This window comes from Mobula birostris, chromosome 7 (assembly GCF_030028105.1).
Source record: "Mobula birostris isolate sMobBir1 chromosome 7, sMobBir1.hap1, whole genome shotgun sequence".
Lineage (NCBI taxonomy): Eukaryota > Metazoa > Chordata > Chondrichthyes > Myliobatiformes > Myliobatidae > Mobula > Mobula birostris.
In genome coordinates this window covers 55608672-55623718 of record NC_092376.1, presented here as the reverse complement: position 1 = coordinate 55623718, position 15047 = coordinate 55608672, and the positions used below count along the sequence as shown (strand labels likewise).

General features: G+C 42.2%; 1 protein-coding gene across 1 annotated transcript; it reads right to left on the bottom strand.

Moving 5' to 3' along the window:
• Nucleotides 1-8418: 8418 nt before the first annotated feature.
• On the bottom strand, nt 8419-13806 carry dph3 (diphthamide biosynthesis 3). The gene is made up of 3 exons (XM_072263207.1): nt 13504-13806; nt 10975-11049; nt 8419-9482 (listed from the first exon to the last, which is right to left on the bottom strand). Exons 1-3 carry the CDS (start codon nt 13609-13611, stop codon nt 9414-9416), a joined length of 252 nt encoding a protein of 83 aa, XP_072119308.1. The 5' UTR covers nt 13612-13806; the 3' UTR covers nt 8419-9413.
• Nucleotides 13807-15047: the final 1241 nt, after the last annotated feature.

Sequence of the window (15047 nt, the reverse complement as noted above, 5' to 3'; positions counted from 1 at the left end):
AATCAAGTTGTAGTTGTCTCAATCACTCACATCCCCACAATGCTGGCCCTCCTGCTTTTACCATATACTAGCCTAATGTGGCTTGTTGGTTGTTGTATTTTACTCCCATGAAATGTCATTCCTACAGCAGTGATCTTTTTGCCAGTATAAATTCTTAGTTGGGTATTGCAGCCTTCAGTTCAATATCTTTTAAGTGCCATTCAAACTCATTTTGTAGAATAACTGAAACATTGTCCAATTCCATTTTAATGAATTTGCCATTCACTTCTGGTGTAAGCCATATTGCTTGTCTATTGCTAGTTTTCACATTATAAATCTCAAGGCTATGCAGTCCTGTATCACTCTCATCATCAGATTTTTCAACAGCATGCAGATTAGTGTTCCTTTTGAAACTGCAACATTACTATATTTCTTTTCTCTTCCCTGTGCAGACCATTTATTTTTGTCTGCCTGTCATGCTCTTTGTGTGTGTCCTACTTAGTTGTATTTTATGTTTTCACCTTCAAACCTGGTGTATGTAAGTCCCTGCCATAACATTAACACAATTTGCTTGGCCTGGCAGATTAGACATAGCAATTTTGTTAACCCTCACTTTCATTCCTGACTGCAGCTCAATTGCAACTCTGGCTGCAGTTTCCATTGATAGTGTTTTCAACTGCTCTTTTAAATGTGAGTTGTGTTTCAGTTAGGAGCCACTTTTGAATGTTTTCTTGTAAGCATCCACAAACTACAAAAACTCTTAGTTCATCATTAGGCCCATCATTGAACTGACAATGCTCAGGCTACTTCAATTCAGTCACGTATGCTGAAATGGCCTCCCCTTCAATTTGATTCTACTTTAGAAACTTAAGGTGTTTGTAATTAACAATGGTTTCAGTTCTAAATGCTGCTGCATTACTTTCTTGATATCAGCAAAGCTCATTTCATCTGGTTTAGCTTGAGCCAGTTAAACTTCTAAACAAACTGTATGCTTTTCCACCTATTATACTCAGCAAAACTAGCAGTCACTTTGCATTTGTTTCAAAATACTGCTCAATTGAGTAGGTATATATCAACCAGTTATCTCTTGTGCAATCAAACGTCTATCTTACTGATGTAGCTAACCATCTCTGATTTTTTAAAGATTATTCACTGTTTATGAACCCATGATTTTCATCCATTTTCTGTTTTCTTCTTTAATTCATCCTGTCTCTGTCCCTTCTCGAAGAAGTGTGTGCTACGCTTTAACTCAAATGCTTTGTTGCATTTTTAAAAAACTCTTTAACTTCTTGCTGCATTTCAACAATTTGGTAGTTGTCTTGGGTTTGTTTAAAACTTCTTCATCACCACCGTTATGTTTTGTAACTCCAAACATAAAACTAATTGAAATAAAAACACAAAGCCAGGTATAACTTATGTAACTTTCCTTTTTACTTTAGTGACACATTCACTTATGATGTGGTGGCATAATGATGTATCCCATACACATACTTTTACATATAACCTGAAACGAATTATGTAAATACAAAGAATGCTTAATCAAATAATATTTACAATATTACTCATATTAAATACACAAGATGTACTCAGGGAACTGCACAATGGCAAATGTCATTCTTTTGTTAAATAAATAAATAAATAAATAAATAAACACACACACACACACACACACACACACACACACACACACACACACACACGCACACACACACACACACACACACACACACACACACACGCACACACACACACACACACACACACACACACACACACACCAGTGAATCTTATGTCAGTGGTGGACAAACTATTGGAGAGGAAACTTAAGAGACAAGATTAATGAGCATCTATAGCTTAATCTGATTGGACATATTCAGCATTGCATTATGAAGGTCAGGCTGTACCTTATGAACCTGATTGTTTCAATGACATTGTGGTTTGATGTTTTATATTGTGTTCTTCACTCTTAATTTTGCCATTTGCACATTCTGTTCTTTTTTGCATGTTGCATGTTTGATGCTTTGAGGAGAAAATCTGCAGGTGCTGAATATCCAAACAACACACACAAAATGCTGGAGGAACTCAGCAGGCCAGGCAGCATCTATGGAAGAGAGTGAACAGATGACCTTTTGGGCTGAGACCCTTCATCAGCTCTGGAATAAAGGATGAGGTTAGAGAAATAAGGTGGGAGGAGGGGAAGAAGCAGTACAAGGTAGTAAGTGATAGGTGAAACTGGGAGAGGGGGAGGAGGTGAAGTAAAGAGCTGGGAAGTTGATATGTGAAACAGATAAAGGGCTGAGAGAAGGGGAAACCTGATAGCAGAGGGTAGAAGTCCATGAAAGAAAGGGGGAGGAGCACCAGAGGGAGGTGATGGGCATCTAAGGGGATGAGGTGAGAGGGGGAAATGGGAATGGTGAAGGGGTGGGGCACAAGGACAATTACCAGAAGTTCGAGAAATCAATGTTCATGCCATCAGGTTGAAGGCTACCCAGACAGAATACAAGGTGTTGCTCCTCCAACCTAAGTGTGTTCTCATTGTGGCAGTGCAGGCCGTGAACTGACATGTCAGAATGGGAATAGGAAATCCACTTGAAATGTGTGGCCACCAGGAGATCCCACTTTTTTTGGCGGTAGGTAATCAATGGTCTCCCAGTTTATGTTGGTCTCACCGATATACAGGAGACCACACCGGGAGCATCGGATAACATAGATGACCCCAACAGACTCACAGGTGAAGTGTTGCCCCACCTTGAAGGACTGTTTGGGGCCCTGAATAGGAGTGAGGTAGGAGGTGTAGGGGTAGATATGGCACTTGTTCTGCTTGCAGGTTTAAGTATGAGAGGGAGATCAGTGGGTAGGGGTGAATGGATAAGGGAGTCACGTAAGGAGTGACTCCGGCAGAAAGTGGAAATTGGAGGGGAGGGAGGGAAGGATGCACTTGGTGGGTGGGATCCCGTTGGAGATGGCAGAAGTTATGGAGAATTATGTGCTAGACATGGAGGCTATTGGGGTTGTAGGTGAGGACATGAGGACCCCCATCCCTGGTGGGGTGGCGAATGTATGGGTGAGGGCAGACGTACACAAAATGGAAGAGATGCGTGTGAGGGCAGTGTTGATGGTGGAAGAAGGAAAGCCTCTTTCTTTGAAGGAGGAGAACATCTGATTAGTTCTGGAATGAAAAACCTCACCCCAAGAGCCAGTACAGCAGAAACAGGGGAACTGAAAGAAGGGGATGACATTTTTACAGGTGACAGGGTGTGAAGAGGTTTAGTCCAGGTAGCTCTGAGAATCAGTGGGTTTATAAAAGAAATCAGTAGATAAACTGTCTTCAGAGATAGTGACAGAAAGATCGAGAAAGGGGAGGGAGGTGTCAGAAATGGACCAGGTAAATATGAGGGCAGGGTGGAAGTTGAAGGCAAAGTTGATGAATTTGATGAGCTCCACATGGGTGCAGGAAGCAACATCAATGCAGTCATTGATGTAGCGTAGGAAAAGTTGGGGAGTGATACTGCTGTAGGCTTGGAACATTGACTGTTCCACATAGCCGACAAAAAGGCAGGCATAGTTGGGAACCATGCAAGTGCCTACAGCTACACCTTTGGTTTGAAGGAAGTGGGAAGACCCGAAGGAGAAATTATTGAAAGTGAGGACCAGTTCTGCCAGATGGAGAGCAGTGCTAGAGGGGAATAGGTTGAGTCTGTTATCGAGAGAGCAGCAGGGAGCTTTAAGGCCCTCATGATGGGGGATGGAGGTGTATAGGGACTGAACGGCCATGTTGAAAACGAGATAATCAGGGCCAGGGAACTTGAAGTCATTGAAAAGATCCAGAGCACGTGAAGTGTCACGGATGTAGGTCGAAAGGGACTGAACAAGGGGGAATAAAACAGAGTTGGGGTATGTAAATATAAGTTCAGAGGGGCAGGAATAAGCAGAAACAATGGGTCTACCTGTATAGGCAGGTTTGTGGATCTTAGGTAGAAGATAGAATTGAGAGTTGCAGGGTAAGGGAACCGTGAGGTTGGTGGCAGTGGATGAGAGATCCTCAGAGTTAATAAGGTCAGTGATCGTGTGGGTAACAATGGCCTGGTAGTGCAGTCCGTCCAACGGATAAATAAGAGGAGGTGTCTGAGAGTTGTCGCTTGGCCTCAGCAAGGTAGAGGTCAGTCTGCCAGACTACTACAGCACCCCCCCCCCAAATCTGCGGGTTTGATAGTGAGGTTAGGATTAGTGGAGAGAGCGAGAGGAGAGCAGTACGTTTGGAAGGAGTGAGGTTAGAATTGGAGAGAGGAGTGGTGAAATCGAAACAGTTGCTGTCTCATCGGCAGTTAGCAATGAAAAGATCCAGAGCAGATAGAAGACAAGAGTGGGGTGTCCATAAAGAGGAGGAGGGTTGAAGATGGGAGAAGAGGTCATCGGTTCAGGCTGGAGAGTACTTGCCAAAGAAGTGGGCACAGAGACAGAGGCAGCAGAAGAGCTCAGCATCATGATGGCTTGGTACTCACAGAGGTGTGGTCGCAGGGGGGACAAAGGTGAGGAACTTATTGAGGATAGAACGTTTTGCCTCAGAGTGGGGAATACTTGAGGAAATTGTGAAGACCCGGCACAGATCAGAGCTGGGATCGGAGAGGGGAAGAGGATTAGTAGAGTCTGAGGAGAGGGAGGGTTGGGGTGTTCAGGGAAGGTGGGATGAGAGGAAGATGGAGTATCCGAGGACCAAAGAGACTTGGGATGACAGGGTGATGGTTGGGGAAGGGGGTGGGGGGAGACTGGGGTTCTTGCAGCAGCACATAAAGACCTGTCCTGAAGGTACTGTCAGTCAGGGTCCAGGGTGGAGTCAGAGTAGGAGATTGTGCAATAGGCACTTTGAAGGTGTCTAGGGTCATTGGAATCCACATTGATGGTGGTAGATGGGTTCTGAATCTGCTCAGGGTTGCTACTACTGTTGAGGTCAGCAGCAGGGATTGCTGTCTGGGGACATCCGTGGCTGCAGCCGGCAACTGAAAGCGTGAATCCGACAGAGGATAAAATATTGGACGGGGTCCATTGCGGGCAGTGGACAGAGAATCCTGGAGTTGTGGAAGAGACTGGGATATGGACACCAGGCACTTTCTCATGGTGGAAGTGTGGCACATAGCATGCACCAGGAGAATCAGTCAATAGAATGCGAGTACCTCGGGTCATCAGAGGGTCCAAATTGAGAAGCTTACTGATCTGGAAGCCTTGTGGCACAAGATGGTGGTGAAGACATGTTTCCAGGAAGGATACGTGGCTATGGCAGCAGGTTAGGGTGAGTACATGGTCAAAGAGTCAGAGGGCAGCAGAGATCACAGGCGGGAGCAGTGAAAGAGGGTTTCACTGAAATCCCATCGAAGTGAAGATTGGAACATCTTCATGGTGGGCATCCCTGGAAGGAACTTTGCAGTGTAGTAGTAGCACAAAGATGAAAAAATCTGCAGATGCTGGAAAGACAAGCAACATACACAAAATGCTGGAGGAATTTAGCAGGCCAGACAGCATCTACGGAAGAGTAAACAGACAACATTTTGGGCTGAATCCCTTCATCAGGACTGGAAAAAAGGATGAGAAGTCAGAGCAAGAAGGTGGGGGGAGGGGAGGAAGAAGTACAAGGTGGTAGGTGATAGGAGAAACCAGAAGAGGGGGGAGAGTGAAGTAAAGACCTGGGAAGTTGATAGGTGAAAAAGATAAAAGACTGGACAAGAGAGAATTTGATACACATTGGTAGAAGACCATGGAAGAAAAGGGAAGGAACACCAGAAAAAGGTGATGGGCAGGTAAGGAGATACCTTCTTTGAACTGGTTCCACAGTGTTTCTTTGTTTCATGGCTGTTTGTGGATAGACAAATCTCAAGGTTGCATACTGCATACACTCTTTGATAATAAAAATACTCTAAATCTTTGAGAAAGTGACAATTCAATGAAGGTAGAGCATAGGATGTGGTATATATAAATTTTAGCAAGACGTTCAGCAAAGTTCCCCATGGTAGACTAATTTAGAAAATCTGGAGGCATGGGACCCCGAGAAACATGGCTGTGTGGATTCAGAATTAGCTTGCCACAAAAGGCAGGGAACAGCAGTTGATGAAGGATATTCTGCCCGCAGGTCAGTGACCAGTGGTATTTCGCAGGGTTCTGTTCTGGGACCCCTGCTTGTATTATTACAAATGACTTGGCTGAGGAACTGCAAGAGAGGGTTAGTAAGTTTGCAGATGCAACGAAGTTTAGTGGTCTTGGAGATAGTATAGAATGTTGCTGCAGGTTACAACAGGATATTGGTAGGATACAGGCCTGGCTGTGAGGTGGCAGACGGTGATCAATCTGGTATAGTGTGAAGTGATACACTTTTGCAAAATCAAGCTTGAAGGCAGAGTACCTGATTAACGACAGGATTCGTAGCAACATGGAGGAACGGAGGGGTCTAGGATCCATACCCACAGATTCCTCAAAGTTACCATGCAAGTTAATAAAACGATTAAGGGGGGATATGGTGTGTTGGCCTTCATAAAGCAGGCATTGAGTTCAAGAGCCATGATCTAACGTTGCAGCTCTATAAAACTCGCTAGACCATATTTGGATTGTCAGTTCTGGTCACCTCATTAGAAGAAAGATGTGGAAGCTTTAGAGAGTGTGCACGAGGTTTATAAGGATGCTGTCTGGATTAGAGAGCATGTCAGGTGAGGATAGGTTAAGTAAGCTAGGGCTTTTTTCTTTGGAAAATAAGAGACTTTATGGAAGTGTATAGTTCCAGATAGTGTGAACGGCTTTCATCTTTTTCCAAGGGCAGAAATGGTTAATGACGTAGGTTTTTTTTTTAAACAGAGTGGTGGATGTGCAGAATATTACCTGTCCTGTATCGCGTGAGCATGATGTAATTGTCGTGACAGTGGGATGATGTGATGTCACGTGATGGCATGTTCCAACCCGTATAAAAGGGGAGACCGCAGTTCGTTGAGTAGTTGTTTTGTTGGGGAATCACAGAGAGAGAATTGCCAGCTTCATACGAACCCAGAGTTGGGTAGAAATCAACGGCATTCTTTGTGCCTTGAACCTGACTGGGACATTTGGCATGGTCCATACTGGTATTGTGGCACACACTTTTGGCTAACTCCTTCATGGTCTCGGGTGTTGTGTGGTGACCACCTCCAGCGAAAGGTCAGTTACTGTGAGAAATCTTGTTCTTCGTGATCTCTTCGGACAAGGCATTTCTCGGCTGGGATCTGCATCAACAGGTTCTTTTCTTCATCGCTGGTTCGGGAAGTCTCTCCTCACACATATTTCATAAAGCACTTGTGGACTCTTTAAACTACCACCTTAAAACTGTGTTTGAGTAAGATCTGTTAAGAATTGTCTCTAAGTTCAACTATTTGATAACTATAGGTACATAACACCGTTAACTTCCGTTTTAGATAGTCATTTGTTTACGTTTCTATGTTTTTGAGTAGAGGTTAATAACTTTTGTAGTTTATTTATAAAAACCCGTCTCAACTTCATATCTATTGCTGCTGGTGCATAACAGGAACGTGCTGTGAGGGGTGGTGGTGGAGGTAGACACATGAAGGACTCTTAGATTAGCACATGGATGAGGAAAAATTCAGGGCTAAATGGGCAGGACCAGATTGTAGCTAGAGTAGGTTAAAAAGTTGGTCCATCATAATGAGCCAAATGGCCTTTACTGTGCTGTACTGTTCTATGCTTAACAGTATTGGGTCAAGTAAATAAATACAAGATCAGCTGAGAAAAACAAACATAAAATAATATTATAGTGTAAGACATCATCTAGCCCCTTAAGAGTCTATTCCATCATTTAATTTAGTCATGGCTGATCATCCAAATACAATACTCTATTCCTTCCTCCACACCCCCACCCCAAATCTCCTGATACCTTTAGCAATAACTGTATGTACCTTACTCTACTGGAACATATGTACCTTACTCTTCTGGAACATATTTAATGATTTGGCCTCAGGTACCTTCTGCAGTTCATTCCCACCACCCCACTACCCCACAGGCTAGATACAGACTGGAAAAAAAAATCTCTTCTTAGTACAAATCACTTGCCCCATACCTTAAAGTTGTAACCTCCAAATCTGGACTCTCACCACTGTGTATAGCCTTGCTATAGATTATTCCAGTGGCTCCAGGATTTTCTTCTATTCTCTAATGAATATATGTATAATGGAGCCAATCACCATTCATTTGTCAGTCCTGCCATTCCAAGAATTAGCTTGATAAATCATTGCTGCATCCCCTGCACTCACAGGAGGGGAACAATATGAGACTGACAAGTGAAATAAAGGACAAATTAAACTCTGAATTTTCCCCAACACAATTTTACAGCAGGGTCAGTGTTCTTCTATGACTGACTGGTGCCACTCTCTAGAAAAACCCAACTCATACTAATAAGTGAGCTTCTTTTATTAAAATATTGCATAAAACAATCTTTAAAAATTCATGTAATAAACACATTCAAAGTCTGCTTCCAAGCAGTATTTGCCCAATGCCGTTTTCACTTTTAATCAGTACAGCTTGCCACAACTACCTATAGTAATATACTCTAAATATTGACTTTAAAAAATCAGGGTAAGTGTAAATTCATAAAACAATCAAAGTTTAAATGTAAAAAATCAGAGACAGCAGCCAAAAGAATTAATTTTATTCTTGTGCATGATTGCTGTGAACATTTTCTTCGAAGTAGAGATTTATGGGCAGTAGGTCTTTTATACAGGTGTTTTATAATTTGAAGTCAGTTCAGGAACCAACAAGGCCAATGCAACAGCAACAAATACTATACCACCAAATTCTTCTTTAAAGTTTCAATAAACAATTTAAAGATTTGTGCATATATCAATCATTATTGAATAAATTATTACCAACTACTTCATGTCTGCATTTTAACTTCCCACAAAAGCAAATTCTTTAAAATAAATATAATTGCACATTTTATGAACACATCCAGCAGCAATAATTTATTGCTGAACTCGCTTCAGCCAAAGCAAGTCAAAGGGATTATTTTGTCTTCCTGTATAAAATAACAGTTGATAATCTCTAGAAGTACACTTTTAACTTTAAAAACTTTATTCAGCATCTTGACAAAACTAAAATGATATCCAGAAACAAGAACCAAACCATTGTTTCCAGTTTTCACTGGGAAAGCCCCAGTCATAAATTTATTGACCTAGTGTTTCCTTTGTGTTTCACCCCAACTCAAAAGTGTAAACTTCCAAAGAATCATATTATAAAACTGTTATGCAATATACATTGTATGAAGTGTCATTCTGTAATTTGCATAGCAAATGCATACATGAATCCAGTCAATTCCTGCATGTGACTAATGTAATTCATTTTCATGTATATCTTGATTCATAATCCAGTGGCCAGTCCTTTAAAAAGCATAGCCAACTATAGCCTCTTCAAAATCAGCATTTCAATTTCTCCAATTTATCCGTGGTCACTGTTTCCACTAATTCTCCAGACATGAACTGATCCTAAAGAAAGTACATTAAAGAACAAAGCAATTCAAATTTATATCATTACAACAAACTTGATGAATTTGGCAGAGGTTATCAGAATTCATTTTACATTTTATGCAATCTCCATCCTATTTATTACATTTTTTTTTAATTCAGAAAAGCAGAACTGGAATTAAAATCAGTTGCTGGAAAACAAGAAATCTACACGTAATGAGAATTTCAGAACACAGTAGATGAACATCATAGGAACAAAGCTCACTTGAGTTTCTCAAGACACGGCAAGGAAAATGGCATTGAGGTGGCTGCATTTATATAGCATGTTTCACAGCTTCAGAAAATCTCAACGCATCTTATAGATGTCATAGAACCATACAGCCCAGAAACAGGTTCAGCACTTTTCAGCACCTTTCAAGGACCCATCGACAATAATCCTATTTTCCTTCTTGTTTCTCTACAACATTCCCCAATCACCATATTCTCCTGCCACCCAACCATACCAGGGAAATTTATAACAATCAACTAAACTTTCTTTGCTACTGCTATCAGGTTCTGGAAATGACCTGAAAAACCCTAATTCTACTTCAAACTATGTTTCGTAACAATGTTTAAAACACAGAAAAGTCAAGGAAGGAAAAAAGTATACAAGAAGTAAGGTCTTTGATTGTCCAGATGGGAACATAATTAGGTGTCAAATGAAATGGTGACACGAGATGTAGGGGAATGGTAATGGGTCAAATGTATTTATTTATTGAGACACAGCGCAGAGTAAGCCCATCCCAGTCCTTTGAGTCGCTTTTCAGTAACCCCTGATTTAACGCCAGTCTAATCACAGGACAATTTACAATGACCAATAAACCTACCAAACTGGTAGGTTTTTGGACTGTGGAAGGAAATTGGAGCTCCCGGAGGAAACTCTCACAGTCAAAGGGCGAAGCTCCTTACAAGTTCTTACAGACAGCAGAAGGAAGTGAACCTGAATCACTGATACTGTAATTCGTTGTGCTAACCACTACACAACCATGTCACCCAAATAATAAATTAAGAGGAAGTCTACCTTGCAAAATAATTTGAATTTGCTGGAAGTTGTTAGAAAGTTTTTCCCTGATACTGTTGAATAAAATTGAACTGTGAAATATAGGTTATTATTTTCAAAATGTATGCAAATACTTAATCTATTGATGGCAAAAAACTGTCACACAAAGTAAGTATGCACTTATCTGTGTACCCTGTGTAAGCAAGTGGGTTTAAGTAATGTTCCAATGAAGCTTGGACAAAGTACATCATGACTGCATTTACTAAATCATACACAGCTTCTGAAGCATCGCTGAACATATCAAACAAGTTTCTGATCGTTTTATTTGTTGCATCATCTTCCTGTGCTAATTATTGAAACATTTTAAACAAATTGATAGGGTTACATCTGTGTCTACAATGCAAATAGAGTGAGCCAATTACAAATTCTTTTTATCAAAGATAGAGCTCTGGCAATTAATAAATGTCAACTTACTTTATCATAAATGACTCTGATAACCAAAGAACAACTTGGACATGTTGCAACTTCTTCTCCATTTTCCAGATCTTCCTGCAAAATACCACTTGTTAAGCAACAATGATCAACTAACCTTGATCAAGTTCTTGAAATGACCTGAAAAACCCCAATTCTATTTCAGACTATATTTCTTAACAGTGTTCAAGACACAGGAAAGTTGAGGGAAGGAAAGGAGTACACAAAATGTAAGCTACATCTCCTTACAAATCCTCATTGTTTTCAAATTCCTCGTTTCCTCACTTTAAATTTCCTTCAACATTTTAAACTATTAAGATATTGCACTTTTCAAGCTCTGGTTATTTAATCATGCTTGAACATAACCACTTGCACCATTAAGTAATATCTATCAAATGTGTAAGCTCAATTTTTCTCACAATTCTACATTTTTAATTCATCTACCAAGTAGTACTGTAGAGGTAGCAGTCTGCAGTAGAACTGGAATGCTAATGTGTGGTTATGCAATTTGGTTAAAAGAAAAAAAGGATAGACTACTTCCTAAATGGGAAAGAATTCAGATATCAGAGATGCAAAGCAGTGCGGGAGTCCTGGCTCAGGAATGTCTTAACATTAACTTACAAGTTGGGTTGGCACTCAGCCAGTAGTGCTGAGGAAACAGAGAGTCTGCAGAGAGACTTGGATAGATTGGAAGAATGGGCAAAGTAGTGGCAAATAAAATACAATGTTGGAAAGAGTATGGTTATGTACTTTGGCAGAATAAATAGATGGGCAGACTATTATTTAAATGGGGAGAGAATTCAAAGTTCTGAGATGCAACAGGACTTGGGAGTCCTCGTGCAGGATACCCTTAAGGTTAACCTCCAGGTTGAGTTGGTGGTGAAGGAGGGAAATGCAATGTTGGCATTCATTTCTAGAGGAATAGAGTATAGGAGCAGGGGTGTGATGTTGAGGCTCTATAAGGCACTGGTAAGACCTCACTTGGAGTACTGTGGACAGTTTTGGGCTACTTATTTAAGAAAGGATGTGCTGACATTCGAGAGGGTACAGAGAAGATTCACTAGAATGATTCCAGGAATGAGGGGGTTAACATATGAGGAACGTTTGTCTGCTCTTGGGCTGTATTCCTTGGAGTTTAGAAGAATGAGGGGAGACCTCATAGAAACATTTCGAATGTTGAAAGGCATGGACAGAGTGGATGTGGCAAAGTTACTTCCCATGATGGGGGAGTCTAGTCCCAGAGGGCATGAATTAAGGATTGAGGGGCACCCATTCAGAACAGAGATGTGAAGAAATTTTTTTAGCCAGAGGGTGGTGAATCTATGGAATTTATTCCCATGGGCAGCAGTGGAGGCCAAGACATTGGGTGTATTTAAGGCAGAGATTGATAGGTATCTGAGTAGCCGGGGCATCAAAGGTTATGGTGAGAAGGCGGGGGAGTGGGACTAAATGGGAGAATGGATCAGCTTATGATAAAATGGCGGAGCAGACTCGATGGGCCGAATGGCTGACTTCTGCTCCTTTGTCTTATGGTCTAAAGGAGGCAAAGGCAATGTCAGCATTCATTTCCAGAGGAATGGAACACAAAATGAAGAATATACTGCTGAGGCTTTACAAGGAATTGGTCAGACCACAGTTGGAATATCATAAGCAATTTTGGGTCATGTATCTAAGAAAAGATGTTCTGGTGACAGAGAGGGTCCAGCGGTTTACAAGAATGAAAGTTTGACTTATGAGTAACACTCACAACACACTGGAGGAACTCAGCAGGTCGGGCAGCATCAGTTGAAAAGATCGATCGACGTTTCCGGCCAGAACCCTTCGTCAGGACTGAAGAGGGAGGGGGCAGAGGCCTATAAAGAAGGTGGGGGGAGGGTGGGAAGGAGAAGGCTGGTAGGTTCCAGGAGAAAAACCAGTAGGGGGAAAGATAAAGGCGTGGGGGAAGGGAGGCAGGGAGGTGATAGGCAGGAAAGGTGAAGAATAGGGAAAAACACAATGGGTAGTAGAAGGAGGCGGAACCAAGAAGGAGGAGGTAGGCAGCTGGGGAGGGGGCAGAGAGGGAGAGGGATAGGGATAGGGGAAGGGAGGGGTAGGGAATTATAAGTAGCCTTTGCTATCTCTGGGCCTGTACTCAATAGAGTTCAGAGGTATAAGAGGGATTATCTCACTGAAACCTACAGTATACTGAAAGGCTTGGATAGACTGGATATAGTGTGAATGTTTCCATCAGTAAGAATCCAAAGAGACATCCCCTCAAAACTGAGATGAGGATTTTTTTTCGGCAGATGATGGTAAATCTGTAGAATGTATTATCACAGAGGGCTGTGGATGTCGAGTCATTTTTCAGGCGGAGGATGATAGCTTCTTAATTGGTAAGGGGTTCAGGGCAGAGATGCGGTAATGGGTTCAATCGCTACCTGATGGCAGCATGGCCTAACCCTATTCCCCCCATCTCATGATTTACGACCCTCCTATTTGAATGCTGTTATTATGACATCAGTTACAATCTTACAACAACCCGTCAGTCAGTACCTTACTAATGACGAACTTGTCCCCGCACGGACACGGGTAATAATAGCTCTCCGTCTCCTCATCGAACTCGAAATCCTCGATCTCCACCTCATCATGAAACACCGACATGGCAGCCCAGTTCGACTCAGCTTCGAAACAACCGTACAACTTTCCAGTTAGCGTGTCCCCCACACCCGACCAGCCTCGGCCTCGCCGTTCTCAGTTTAACTCTCCCTCGCGGCTTTCCACTCTCTAACACAGAGCGATCCTCGACCCCACACTTCCACCGGATAGCCCAGCGCACTAACGTCACGCATGCGCATTCGTCGTTCAATGGAGGAATCCGGTCACCCGCATGCGCAATCGTCGTTCAATTGGGGCATCCGGTCACACGCATGCGCAGACGATACAATTCCCGACCTGGGAACGGGAATTCCAAGGCAGGCCTGATCGTATTTGTGGAGGGGAATAAAGAGTCGCTGTTTCGGGTCGAGACCCTTCATCCTGAACGTCGACTGTTTATTCCCCTTCCTAAAAGCGACTTGTTCTGCTAAGATCCTCCAGCAATTTATGTGTTGCAGAAGATTTCCAACATTTACAGAATCAACTGTCCCGAATGTGCGGTGCTTTGAATTAGTGGTGGTGCTATCACTGAGCAGCAAAACAGGCTACGAAAAAAATGCTTGATAGTATTAAGAGAAAGATTCGATTGCAAGTAACAAAAATAATTATAGAATTCTGACTTAGTAGAGGAAGCGTAGTGTGGCATCTGAACCAGAGGGACGGGTAGGAAGTGGTTTAATATTGCATTGATAACGCTTGCGAGTCCTTAAAAAGAATTAACGCTGCATTTAATATTTTTTAAAAATGCTGGGCAGTTCGGCCAGTAGCTGCATAACTTTGATTAAAAATATGCTGCTAATCAGGCACACGGGTGGGAAAAAGAGCACATGATATTTCGGGAAAATAACGTCAAAATAAGGCAGTGGTAATGGAAAAATGGAAATTCATGCAACATATGGTTAAAGGAATAGTTTCAATGCGGGGATGCTAGTATTTCATTTCAGCAAAAGGGAGTACATTGTTGGTTGGGGTTTTTTAGTATATTTAAAGCGCATTTTGTGCTTAATCACAAGAGCATTTCGGTAGATCAAAAAAAAACTCCTTTGAATTTGACCACAAACAACAGCAATTCTGCAGATGCTGGAAATTCAAGCGACACAGATCAAAGTTGCTGGTGAACGCAGCACGCCAGGCAGCATCTGTAGGAAGAGGTGCAGTCGACGTTTCAGGCCGAGACCCTTCGTCAGGACTAACTGAAGGAAGAGTGAGTAAGGGATTTGAAAGTTGGAGGGGGAGGGGGAGGGGGAGATCCAAAATGATAGGAGAAGACAGGAGAGGGAGGGATGGAGCCAAGAGCTGGACAGGTGATAGGCAAAAGGGGATACGAGAGGATCATGGGACAGGAGGTCCAGGAAGAAAGACAAGGGGGGGAGGCCCAGAGGATGGGCAAGAGGTATATTCAGAGGGACAGAGGGAGAAAAAGGAGTGAGAGAAAGAATGTG

What these genes read in the sequence shown, in the direction of transcription:
- dph3 (XM_072263207.1), bottom strand. Translation starts at nt 13,611, where the DNA reads ATGTCGGTGTTTCATGATGAGGTGGAGATCGAGGATTTCGAGTTCGAT. An exon ending in ACAAGTTCGTCATTAGTAAG is followed by an intron (nt 11,050 to 13,503) that starts GTACTGACTGAC and finishes GGTATTTTGCAG; the next exon opens with GAAGATCTGGAAAATGGAGA. An exon ending in TCAGAGTCATTTATGATAAA is followed by an intron (nt 9,483 to 10,974) that starts GTAAGTTGACAT and finishes TACTTTCTTTAG; the next exon opens with GATCAGTTCATGTCTGGAGA.